The 13920-nt window shown below is 34.7% G+C and overlaps 1 protein-coding gene across 1 annotated transcript in view; it reads left to right on the forward strand.

The window, feature by feature from the left end:
- agbl1 (AGBL carboxypeptidase 1) overlaps positions 1-13920 on the forward strand; it is a 194507-nt gene that overhangs the window by 172912 nt on the left and 7675 nt on the right. The window contains exon 21 of the mRNA XM_073831593.1: positions 1853-2029. Within this exon, the coding sequence (XP_073687694.1) occupies positions 1853-2029 (177 nt within the window). The remainder of the gene's footprint in view (positions 1-1852; positions 2030-13920) is intronic.

The following is a 13920-nucleotide window of genomic DNA, read 5'->3' on the forward strand; positions in this document are numbered from 1 at the left end:
TGCAATTCTTTTTTTATCAGAATTGTGAGATATAAACTTTCTTAGCAGAAAAAGACTATGTTCTCAGAATTGCGAGTTTATATCTCACAATTCTGACTTTATAACACACAATTGTGAGATATTAAGTCAGAATTGTGAGATATAAACTCATAATTTTAAGAAAAAAGTCACAATTGCGACAAATGAACTCACAATTCTAAGAAAAAAGTCACAATTGTGACTTTTTATCTCCCAATTTTACTTTCTCAGAATTGCAACTTTTTTACTCGGAATTACGAGTTTGACTTTTTTTCTCACATATAACTCGCAGTTGACAGTTTATATCATGCTATTCTGACAAGTTTTTATGTCGCAGTTCTGACTTTTTTGAGAGATATAAATTTGGAATTCTGAGAAAAAAAAGTCACAATTGCGATATAGAAACTCGCAATTCTTAGAAAAAAGGCAGAATTGTAAGTTTATATCTTAAAATTCTAACTTACTCAGAATTGCGAGTTTGTATCTCAAAATTCTGAGTTTTTTCTTAGAATTGCATTATATAAACTCTTAATTTACATTAGAAAGTCAGAATTGCGAGATAAAAGTGTGCAATTCTGACTGTTTTCTCGCAAATGCAAGTTTTTAGCTCACAATTCTGACATTTTTCTCACAATTGTGAGATAATATCATGCAATTCTGATGTTTTTTCTCAGAATTTTGAGATATAAACTCGCAATTGTGAGTTATGAAGTCCAGTTCTGAGCGGAAAACAAGACTGATGTGTTCAACCTCACAATTGCGTTTCATAAAGTCAGAACTGAGAGATATAAACTCGCAATTATGAGAAAAAAAGTCACAATTGCACTACATGAACTCGCAATTCTAAGAAATGTGAGAATTGTTTCTCTCTCACATTACTTACTTTCTCGGAATTACGACTTTATTTCTCAGATTTGCAAATTTATATCTCACAATTCTGACTTCTTTCTTGTATCTCAAAATATCTCTTGTATCTTTGTATCTCAAAATTCTGCAAAACACCATCAAAATTTCATGATATAAACTCTCAAATGCAAGATATAAACTTGCAATTGCGAGAAATAAAATGCAGTTGTGAAATAAAATGTCGCAATTACCTTTTTTTTAATTCAGTGGCAGAAACGGGCTTCCACAGTTTTCTGTTTGAATATATCAAAACTTTTAATATCAATATCAAGAATACTCAGTGATATCAAAAATACTTTTGCTGTACATTCATTCTCATTTGTTTCTATTTTTATTGCTCCTATTTTAGGAGAAACATCTGAAACAAAGTTGATTCTTCAAAGTCACAACTGAGAACTCAATTACATCTCCTGAGCTATGAAAGAGCAACCTTGCAGCAATAAAATCTGTCCACATTACAGCTTCTGCTGTATCCCCATAATCTATTTTTGCTCTCACAAGAAGAGCCAGCAGTGCATATGTTTTAGTATCCTTATTCTATCATTATATATCCAGTTTTACAGTGAGAATACTTTTTTGTCTGATTTATTGTTTCCTGATTGGCATGGTTGTTTCCATCCTACATAAAACTTTTATTTCTAAGCCAGTTTTTGAAGTTTAGCGCCGAAGGAAGTTTCTCCCCAACATACAGGCTGTGGCGAATCAAGTTAAAGGATAGTTTAAAGGCATATGTAAATCTGTGGAATCTGTAATGTGGAAAATATTGCGACGCTAGCTGCTGTCTGACTGATGTCTGCCAACTATGCAAAAGAAGTCCCTTAAACTAAATATACACAAAACTAGAACTGAAAACAGTGGCATAAAAATGGGCAAATACAAAGAAATACATGATTCTTTTTTTAAACCTATGCATTGTTTGTATTGACAGACTATCGCCAAAACTCTGGACCGGATTGCTCCTGCATTCTCCTTCAACAGCTGCAACTATCTGGTGGAAAAGTCTCGGGCGTCCACAGCGCGGGTCGTCGTTTGGAGGGAGATCGGAGTCCTCCGAAGCTACACCATGGAAAGCACTTACAATGGCTGCAATCAAGGCATCTACAAGGTTAGTCATTTTTGCTAATAGGGTCTGTCAAATACATAGTTAATGAATCATTTTACTTTCTTTAATGCGGAAGTAAACCCATGGGCGAGACTTCAGTTCATTAGCTGCTGTAGGGAAATAACGAGAAGAATAACAACGTGCAGTAAACGGTAATAAGATAATACATTAAAATAACATGGTAAGACACCATTTTGCAATATCAAGCAACCAAACAAGCTGTTTTGTACAACTAAAAATGGACACAGATGAGACTGGAAGTCTTATCTTATGGGAAAAATAAGGTGGATAGTTCTGATAAACAGCACTATAGGGTTGCGCAACTTTTGCATGCAGCATTTTAACACAATTATTGCAGCCTTATTCACTAACCTACCATAAAACAGTTGCTAACCACATGCTAAATGCTCACTCTGTCATTTGTTAAAGTCACTGTCATACTTTTCAGCACAACTACGCATTTTTGAATGTGATATAAGTTAGCAATTCACAAAATAAAATGCTATTTGCATGCAATTAATGTAAAGACAGAAAAAAGGTGGAAATTGGAATTCTATGTATTAAAAAAATATATATTTGTGTATACCATACAAACATTTGATGTTGAGCTGTTAAAATACTTCTAAAAAAAATTAATATTGTGAAATATTTTTACATTTTCAAATAACTTGTTTCTGTTTGAATATGTTTTAGAATTCAATTTATTCTAGTGGTGGCAAAACTGAATTTTCAGCAGCCATTACTTCAAAAAAATCTTACCCAAACTTTTGGAATGGTAGTATATATTTTCTAGCAATGATGGCATCAAAAGACGGAGAGTATCATAAGCGGCCACATGTGGAGACGTATGGTATAGTCAAAAATCTTTTCATTCATTTTCATGCAATGCAACTTTTTATTGTTGCTGAAACACACTTTTTTAAGCTGTTTAGCTGCAAGCTCACCATTTCGAGCCTAGCTTACATCTGACCTTCTTTTTGTCCCTTGGCATTCTCCATCTGGCCTTCCCACAGTCTTCCTCTTCTCTAATGATGCTGTCTGTGGGGCCATCCCTCGTTTTCCCAGGTATTCATTATCTGCTCATCCTTTCCCCCATCTACAAGTTTAATAATCATTCATTAACCGGCTTATTTAGCCACCTGCGGTTTTCCGATCGTAGCCTAGATACCTGCGCATTAGCTTCCCTGAGAATTAACTTTCAGAAGTTTCTCTTTTTTCATTTTTTAAGGCTATGTATAGTTTTATGCAGAGTTTTACTTGGTTTGGTAGCTTATACAATATAAGAAGCAGAGGGAACAAATATGCAGTCCTCTGCAGTGAATGGGTGCCTTCAGAATGAGTGTCCAAAAAGCTGATAAAAAAAATCAGATAAAAAATCCAGTTGTTAGCAGAAAAAAAGACTAAGTTCTCAGAATTGCGAGTTTATATCTCTAGAGTATTATAACTCTAAATAACTTGCAACTGTGTATTATAAAGTCAGAATTGTGATATAAACTCACAATTCTGAAAGAAAAAGTCACAATTACAGTATATGAACTCGCAATTCTAAGAAAAAAAGTCACAATTGGGAGTTTATATCTCGCAGTTCTTACTTTCTCAGAATTGCGAGTTTGTAATTCAAAATTTTGACTTTTTCTCACAATTGCGAGTTTGTTTTGCAATTCTGACTTTTTTTCTTAGAATTGCATGATATAAACTCTCAACTGCGAGTTATAAAGTCAGAATTGAGTGATATAAACCTGAATTCGTGAGAAAAAAGTCAGCAATTGCGAGTTTTTATGCAATTCTGCCTTTTTCTTGCAAATGCAAGTTTATATCTCGCAATTCTAACTCTCAGAATTGTGAGTTTGTAAATCACATTTCTGACTTTTTCTCACAATTGCGAGTTATAAAGTCAAAATTGCGTGATATAAACCTGCATATGTGAGAAAAAAGTCAGAATTGCAAGTTTTTATGTCGTAATTCTGCCTTTTTCTCACAAATACAAGGTTATATCTCACAATTCTTACTTTCTCAGAATTGTGAGTCTGTAATTCAAAATTTTGACTTTTTCTCACAATTGCGAGTTTATATCTTGCAATTCTGACTTTTTTTTTTAAATTGCATGATATAAATGCTTAATTGCGAGTTATTAAATCATAATTGCGTGATATAAACCTGCATTTGTGAGAAAAAGTAAAAATTGCAAGTTTTTATGTCACAATTCTGCCTTTTTCTCGCAAATGCAAGTTTATATCTCGTAATTCTGACATTTTTCTCACAGTTGTGAGATATAAACTCGCAATTGCGAGGTATAAAGTCCAGTTCTGAGTGGAAAAAAGACTGATATGTTCTCAGAATTGCAAGTTTTTATTTCACAATTCTGACTTAATAACTTGCAATTGTGTGTTATAAAGTCAGAACTGAGAGAAATAAACTATAAAGTCAGAACTGAGAGAAATAAACTCAAAATTCTGAAAAAAAAAAGTCACAATTGCGAGATATTAACTCACAATTCTGGGAAAAAAAGTTTTATCTCGCAATTCTTACTTTATTTCTCAGAAATGCAATTTATTTCTTACAATTGTGAGTTTATATCTCATAATTTTGAGAAAAAAAGTCAGAATTGCAAGATGTAAACTGCAAGTTTAATAATCATTCATTAACCTGCATGTTTAGCCACATGCTGTTTTCCGATCGTAGCCTAGATACCTGCACATTAGCTTCCCTGAGAATTAACTTTCAGAAGTTTCTCCTTATTCATTTTTAAGTCTACATATAATTTTTCTGCAGTTTTTGGTTGGTTTTGGTAGCCAATACAGTATTAAAAGCAGAGGGAACGAATATGCAGTCCTCTGCAGTGAATGGGTGCCGTCAGAATGAGAATCCAAACAGCTGATAAAAACATCATAATAATCTACAAGTAATCCATATGTAAACGAGTCGTGTGGATTACTTGTGAGTTATAATTAATCAGCTGTTTGGACTTTGATTCTGACGGCACCCATTCACTGCAGAGGATCCATTGGTGAGCAAGTGACTTTTTGGCTGAACTTTTTCTTTTAAAGGACTTGGTTTGGTACTCAGCTAGCTTAGAAACCAGTGGTGTTATACATGGCCAAACTTGGTAACATTGGAGATACTGGCAGATGGTATTTAGTCAAAGTAGAGTGATTCTAACGCAGTGACATTTGCAAAGGTTCTGGGATTTCTGGCAGCCCTTTAATAAAGGACAGGGTGGCGAATTACTCTTGACCATGGACTGCACCTTTAAAGGTTCTGCAAGTAAGAAAAAATGTTTTCGGAAAGTGCTAATGGTTGAGGAGTAAGGTCTGATATGAGAATGTCAGCTCTTGAGGGAGACGTTTTATTAAGTTTAAGTCCTTATTCCCTGTCAAAATGGGACTTGTAGCTCAAATAAAACAAGAGACAGGATCTGTGCCAGCTAACAGGTGGACATGAAGTGAGAACAGCCCTATTCTTTCCTCAGAAGACGGGATTGACTAACAAGACCTTAGACTTGGATTTATTCAGCCGTGATAATTGTTTACCATCCAATTTCTGCTGTTTGGCTCAATCTAGTGTTTTGTTCTTATGTGTCGGTGTTAGATCTTCTCTGACAATCTGCCTAAAAGTTGGGAGTCTTGTCTTGACTGTTGATGTTTAGTTTGTACTTTTCAATGAAGCTGCCAGCCCAGCACCAGTCAGGGGTCTGTTTCTCAGACTGGAGGCTCTGATGTACTTCTTGTCTTGTTGTTGTGCTTCTGGGACGTCCATGTCTCTCCCTGTGCTGGTTAGATGCAGTTTGCTTTCTTCTTTCAAGACAGTATTGCATGGTGCAGCCTTAGCTTCTCAAAAGAATAACAAACGGATGTGTTTCTAGAAAAATGTGTTTGTGTGGAAATATGCTCATGGAAATAACACTTCAGCAACTAAAAAGTACACTGTAACAATGTCTCCATACTTAATTCATATATATATATATATATATATATATATATATATATATATATAGGACTGTCAAATCGATGAATCACGATTAATCGTATCTAAAAATATATTTGACTTTTATTATATATGAATATAAATAAATATACACGTATGTATTACATAAACACAAACTTTCATTTTGGGTGTGATTAATCATGTTTAATTGATTTGATAGCCTTATATATATATATATATATATATATATATATATATATATATATATATATATATATATATATATATATATAATTAAAATATGTAACTGCAATATAACACTATTTTTATAGAATATTTAAAGAATATATCTTTAATATAGTATAATTGTTGTACAAAATAAAATAAAACTGTAAAATAATCAAAAAATAAAACAAATAAAGACTCAAATATTTAAAAAATGCAAATCAAAATGCAAAAATAACATTAAAACATATAGTACAAATAAAAAGTATATTTAATGTGTAATACTTATATTATATTATATATTACCTATATTAAAAAATGTGTGTACAGAGACAATGGGGTTTTTATACAAAGTGTGTATATATATATATATATATATACAATTCAGCAACTAAAATATACTGTAATTTTTTTTCATGCTTAATTCATGTATTAATATATATAATAATATGTATTACAATATTACTAATATATAAAAAAGTATGGAAACATCATTACATTGTCTTTTTATTATTATAATTATTATTATTATTATTCATTGAAATTAACTATAATGGTTATTATTGTTTTTATTTAGGTTTTTTTATTATTATTCTAAATGTATATTTTATTGACAACTACACATAATTTGAAGTCAATTATTTATTTTCCAAACCTAGGTGAAAAAATATATGAAAAATATATGGAAATATCATTATATTGTCTTTTTTTTTTTTTTTTTTTTTTTTTTTACAAAATTTAACCATAATGATTGTTATTGTTTATTATTAGGGCCCGAGCCCAAAAGGGCGAAGGCCCTATTGTTCTTCTAAGGATTCTTATTTGTTTTTTTTTTTATTTTTATTTTTTTTCAACCGTTGGGGCACTTTTGGGGGCCTTAACATACTCAAAAACTCTTGAAAATTTGCACACACGTCGGAATCTGCCGTCGTCCGGACGCCACAGAGGCTGGGACCCGGGCGTGGTTCAGGGCCTCTACAGCGCCCCCTGGAACACAGTTTGAAAACTTGATGTACTGCGCACACATACTTGCGCGTATTGATATGAAACTCGGTACACATATAGAACTCATCGAGCTGAACAACTTTTGTACTCTATGTCATGGGCTCCACGCAACAGGAAGTGAGATATTTAGGGCTGTTTAAAAAGCGCATGCTCTGGAATTTAACGTACTCCTCCCAGGAATTCCATGGGATTGTCACCAAACTCGGTCAGCATGATCTCAAGACATTGGGGACGCTAAATTGCGAGGAGATTTTTGATATCTCGAACGGTTTGGCCGTGGCAAGGCGACAAAGTTATGGCGAGAAATGAGAAACAGGAAGTGTCTAATAACTGTTGCACACATTGCCTGATTCTGATGAAACTTCACCAGTTTGTTCCTTGTATGATGCCGATTCCATAAATGTGACTATTATGAGTCAAAGTTATAGCGCCACCAACTGGGAGCAGGAAACGTGTCATTTTCAAAATGCTTTGAAATCAGCCTCTTAATTTTAATCGATTTTCTTTAAACTTCATCAAAATCATGTCAAAACACGACCGATAAGAATATGTAAAGGGGTCGATGATAAATCGAATGCTGTTGCCATGGCAACATGTCAAACTTTAAAATTACATTCCTGTCTTTTCAAGGCAGATAACATGCTTAGAATTTCATGAAACTCAACACACACATCAATATTAATGATAGTTAGACACTGGCAAAAGGTCATAAATGGGCGTGGAGCAGGCACTCTATAGCGCCATCTTTTGACAAAAGTTGGGGGGTTAGTTTTTCCTACAGTCACCAAACTCTGTACATATATTGTTCTCATCAATCTGGACAACTTTCTAAATCAAACTCATTAGCTAAGACCAACAGAAAGCCGGCTATTTTGATTTGAATGTGGATTTTTTGAAAAATCAGGTAGTAAACAAATTCACACTACTCCTAAGAACAACCAGCTGTTCACACCAAACTTTTTTAACATGAAGAGAAGATTCTGAAGATGTTAAATTGCGAGCAGATTTTGGATATCTCGAACGGTGTTGACGTGGTGATTTTTTAAAGATATAGTAAAAAACATAACCCTAATTTTTTATATCTTTAAAGTGCAGCATCCAAACTCTTTAAAACTTTTTTTCACACAGAGATCTAATCATTCTGAGCAAGTGCTGGAAATATTAATTTTATACAAGCTTCAATGAATTAAAGAAAATTAAAAAAATAACTCAGAAACCTGCTGTCACTCTGGGTGAATGTCTCTACAGTATGTGTGTGCGTTCAGTCAGGCACAGAGAAGCTCATTATTGCAGGGGGGAGGGGTGAGAGGCAGAGAGGGTGACAGAGTAGAGAGCCATCCTACAGACCATCTTTGAACAAAAAATGCACATATGTATTTTAATTACATAAATATGTCTGATCTTTGAGAGTCTGATATTTTGAGAAAATATAAAGGGTCACTTAGTCTTTCATTGTTCGTATTTTGCAGTTGTTGTTTTTTATTTATTTTTTACTTAACTGTACCATGAACTTGTCCTATTCAGTCACATAGCAAAAGATTTAAAAAAATACAACTTTTTAGCATGATCAATTTATCTTCATTGATAGACAATATTTACATAGTGTTATTTATTGAATATAAAATAATAATAATAAAAAATTATGACAAACTTTGACAACAAAACAAACGTTACTGTTATCTCTTCAAAACATCTGAAAACCATAATTTTAAGATCAGTTATAAATATATATATATCACCCCGTTAAAATACTCAACTTGATTTTTAAAGATATTTTGAAAGAATGAAGAGTTTATAGAGCACTTTATTGTGTATTGCTGTACACCCACATGAACTGTGTTCATGTTCATGTTAATTCACAGTACATAAACTTTATATGAATACTTTTTTTAGCTTAATATTAATTAACATTAATAAATGCTATTTATGTATTGGTCATGTTAACTAATATAGTTAATTTTAACAAATGAAACTGGATGGCAACATTTTATATTTTGTGTGTATGTGTCTGTGTGTTGATTTTAAAGTGTAACCCTTTCAATTCTGTAAACTTAAAATCCAAACTAGCAGAGGATTACTGTGAATGCATGTGCCAACTGGGCACCGTCTTCCTTATTGATTCTTAGTTATGTAGCACTTAAGAGTGATGTCTTATAACAGGAGTCACCAGCAAAGCAATATCCACACAAAAATTGTACAGATAGGTAACAATGACATTTAAGCAGAAGTGGTGGATGTAAAGGAAGCAATAATAACATTTTGCTATCATCATGAATCATGTTCTTATCATCATTTGTAGCATACTGGTTCACAGTTGGCATTTATCTGAAGTCCTTGCATTGATTGCATTTAGTTAAATCAACATTATATTTGGTCAGTCTGATCTTGAAGCCTTAGAGATGTTAAATTGTGAAGATCTTGAGTTTTCATTAAAGGGCATGTCCGTGGTGGCCTGACAAAGTTTGATGTTTCTGCATAGACATAGAAGTGGTTATAACTTAGCCTGAAAATGTCTGATCTGCCACAAAATTCACAGGTTTGGTAAGAGTCCTGGCCTGAAGACACCTAAAGACCAATATTCAGATATTATCATAGCGCCACCTGTTGGCAGCAGGATATCTCATATATTTCACTAACTCAAACATACCAAGGTCAATCTGCACCAAACTTCGTATGTTTGATAATAGTGCTGGCCTGAACACATCTACATGCCAATAATCAGTTATAGGCATAGCGCCACCAGCTGGCAGCGGCAAGTTTGGCACATTTAAGTGACTTTGACATATTTCTCCTACATTTACTGTATTAAAAGCATACTGCCCACCGTTTGCTGTTTTCCTGAAGCCACCGGTCGGCGGTGAGCCCGGGTGCGAGGGCCCGTTCATCGCTGCTCGCAGCTTTAATTAGGGCCCGAGCCCAAAAGGGCGAAGGCCCTATTGTTCTTCTAAGGATTCTTATTTGTTTTTTTTTTTTTTTTTATTTTTATTTTTTTTCAACCATTGGGGCACTTTTGGGGGCCTTAACATACTCAAAAACTCTTGAAAATTTGCACACACGTTGGAATCTGCCGTCGTCCGGATGCCACAGAGGCTGGGACCTGGGCGTGGTTCAGGGCCTCTACAGCGCCCCCTTGAACACAGTTTGAAAACTTGATGTACTGCGCACACATACTTGCACGTATTGATATGAAACTCGGAAAACATATAGAACTCATCGAGCTGAACAACTTTTGTACTCTATGTCATGGGCTCCACGCAACAGGAAGTGAGATATTTAGGGCTGTTTAAAAAGCGCATGCTCTGGAATTTAACGTACTCCTCCCAGGAATTCCATGGGATTGTCACCAAACTCGGTCAGCATGATCTCAAGACATTGGGGACGCTAAATTGCGAGGAGATTTTTGATATCTCGAACGGTTTGGCCGTGGCAAGGCGACAAAGTTATGGCGAGAAATGAGAAACAGGAAGTGTCTAATAACTGTTGAACACATTGCCAGATTCTGATGAAACTTCACCAGTTTGTTCGTTGTATGATGCCGATTCCATAAATGTGACTATTATGAGTCAAAGTTATAGCGCCACCAACTGGCAGCAGGAAGTGTGTCATTTTCAAAATGCTTTGAAATCAGCCTCTTAATTTTACTCGATTTTCTTTAAACTTCATCAAAATCATGTCAAAACACGGCCGATAAGAATATGTAAAGGGGTCGATGATAAATCAAATGCTGTTGCCATGGCAACGTGTCAAACTTTAAAATTACATTCCTGTCTTTTCGAGGCAGATAACATGCTTAGAATTTCATGAAACTCAACACACACATCAATATTAATGATAGTTAGACACTGGCAAAAGGTCATAAATGGGCGTGGAGCAGGCACTCTATAGCGCCATCTTTTGACAAAAGTTGGGGGGTTAGTTTTTCCTACAGTCACCAAACTCTGTACATATATTGTTCTCATCAATCTGGACAACTTTCTAAATCAAACTCATTAGCTAAGACCAACAGAAAGCCGGCTATTTTGATTTGAAGGTGGATTTTTTGAAAAATCAGGTAGTAAACAAATTCACACTACTCCTAAGAACAACCAGCTGTTCACACCAAACTTTTTTAACATGAAGAGAAGATACTGAAGATGTTAAATTGCGAGCGGATTTTGGATATCTCGAACGGTGTTGACGTGGTGATTTTTTAAAGATATAGTAAAAAACATAACCCTAATTTTTTATATCTTTAAAGTGCAGCATCCAAACTCTTTAAAACTTTTTTCACACAGAGATCTAATCATTCTGAGCAAGTGCTGGAAATATTAATTTTATACAAGCTTCAATGAATTAAAGAAAATTAAAAAAATAACTCAGAAACCTGCTGTCACTCTGGTGAATGTCTCTACAGTATGTGTGTGCGTTCAGTCAGGCACAGAGAAGCTCATTATTGCAGGGGGGAGGGGTGAGAGGCAGAGAGGGTGACAGAGTAGAGAGCCATCCTACAGACCATCTTTGAACAAAAAATGCACATATGTATTTTAATTACATAAATATGTCTGATCTTTGAGAGTCTGATATTTTGAGAAAATATAAAGGGTCACTTTGTCTTTCATTGTTCGTATTTTGCAGTTGTTGTTTTTTATTTATTTTTTACTTAACTGTACCATGAACTTGTCCTATTCAGTCACATAGCAAAAGATTTAAAAAAATACAACTTTTTAGCATGATCAATTTATCTTCATTGATAGACAATATTTACATAGTGTTATTTATTGAATATAAAATAATAATAATAAAAAATTATGACAAACTTTGACAACAAAACAAACGTTACTGTTATCTCTTCAAAACATCTGAAAACCATAATTTTAAGATCAGTTATAAATATATATATATTACCCCGTTAAAATACTAAACTTGATTTTTAAAGATATTTTGAAAGAATGAAGAGTTTATAGAGCACTTTATTGTGTATTGCTGTACACCCACATGAACTGTGTTCATGTTCATGTTAATTCACAGTACATAAACTTTATATGAATACTTTTTTTTAGCTTAATATTAATTAACATTAATAAATGCTATTTATTTATTGGTCATGTTAACTAATATAGTTAATTTTAACAAATGAAACTGGATGGCAACATTTTATATTCTGTGTGTATGTGTCTGTGTGTTGATTTTAAAGTGTAACCCTTTCAATTCTGTAAACTTAAAATCCAAACTAGCAGAGGATTACTGTGAATGCATGTGCCAACTGGGCACCGTCTTCCTTATTGATTCTTAGTTATGTAGCACTTAAGAGTGATGTCTTATAACAGGAGTCACCAGCAAAGCAATATCCACACAAAAATTGTACAGATAGGTAACAATGACATTTAAGCAGAAGTGGTGGATGTAAAGGAAGCAATAATAACATTTTGCTATCATCATGAATCATGTTCTTATCATCATTTGTAGCATACTGGTTCACAGTTGGCATTTATCTGAAGTCCTTGCATTGATTGCATTTAGTTAAATCAACATTATATTTGGTCAGTCTGATCTTGAAGCCTTAGAGATGTTAAATTGTGAAGATCTTGAGTTTTCATTAAAGGGCATGTCCGTGATGGCCTGACAAAGTTTGATGTTTCTGCATAGACTTAGAAGTGGTTATAACTTAGCCTGAAAATGTCTGATCTGCCACAAAATTCACAGGTTTGGTAAGAGTCCTGGCCTGAAGACACCTAAAGACCAATATTCAGATATTATCATAGCGCCACCTGTTGGCAGCAGGATATCTCATATATTTCACTAACTCAAACATGCCAAGGTCAATCTGCACCAAACTTCATATGTTTGATAATAGTGCTGGCCTGAACACATCTACATGCCAATAATCAGTTATAGGCATTGTGCCACCAGCTGGCAGCGGCAAGTTTGGCACATTTAAGTGACTTTGACATATTTCTCCTACATTTACTGTATTAAAAGCATACTGCCCACCGTTTGCTGTTTTCCTGAAGCCACCGGTCGGCGGTGAGCCCGGGTGCGAGGGCCCGTTCATCGCTGCTCGCAGCTTTAATTATTATTATTATTATTAGGGCCCGAGCCCAAAAGGGCGAAGGCCCTATTGTTCTTCTAAGGATTCTTATTTTTTTTTTTTTTTTTTTTTTTTTTCAACCGTTGGGGCACTTTTGGGGGCCTTAACATACTCAAAAACTCTTGAAAATTTGCACACACGTTGGAATCTGCCGTCGTCCGGACGCCACAGAGGCTGGGACCCGGGCGTGGTTCAGGGCATCTACAGCGCCCCCTGGAACACAGTTTGAAAACTTGATGTACTGCGCACACATACTTGCACGTACTCATATGAAACTCGGTACACATATAGAACTCATCGAGCTGAACAACTTTTGTACTCTATGTCATGGGCTCCACGCAACAGGAAGTGAGATATTTAGGGCTGTTTAAAAAGCGCATGCTCTGGAATTTAACGTACTCCTCCCAGGAATTCCATGGGATTGTCACCAAACTCGGTCAGCATGATCTCAAGACATTGGGGACGCTAAATTGCGAGGAGATTTTTGATATCTCGAACGGTTTGGCCGTGGCAAGGCGACAAAGTTATGGCGAGAAATGAGAAACAGGAAGTGTCTAATAACTGTTGCACACATTGCCTGATTCTGATGAAACTTCACCAGTTTGTTCCTTGTATGATGCCGATTCCATAAATGTGACTATTATGAGTCAAAGTTATAGCGTCACCAACTGGC

This window comes from Garra rufa, chromosome 25 (assembly GCF_049309525.1).
Source record: "Garra rufa chromosome 25, GarRuf1.0, whole genome shotgun sequence".
In the NCBI taxonomy this organism is placed as follows: Eukaryota; Metazoa; Chordata; class Actinopteri; order Cypriniformes; family Cyprinidae; genus Garra; species Garra rufa.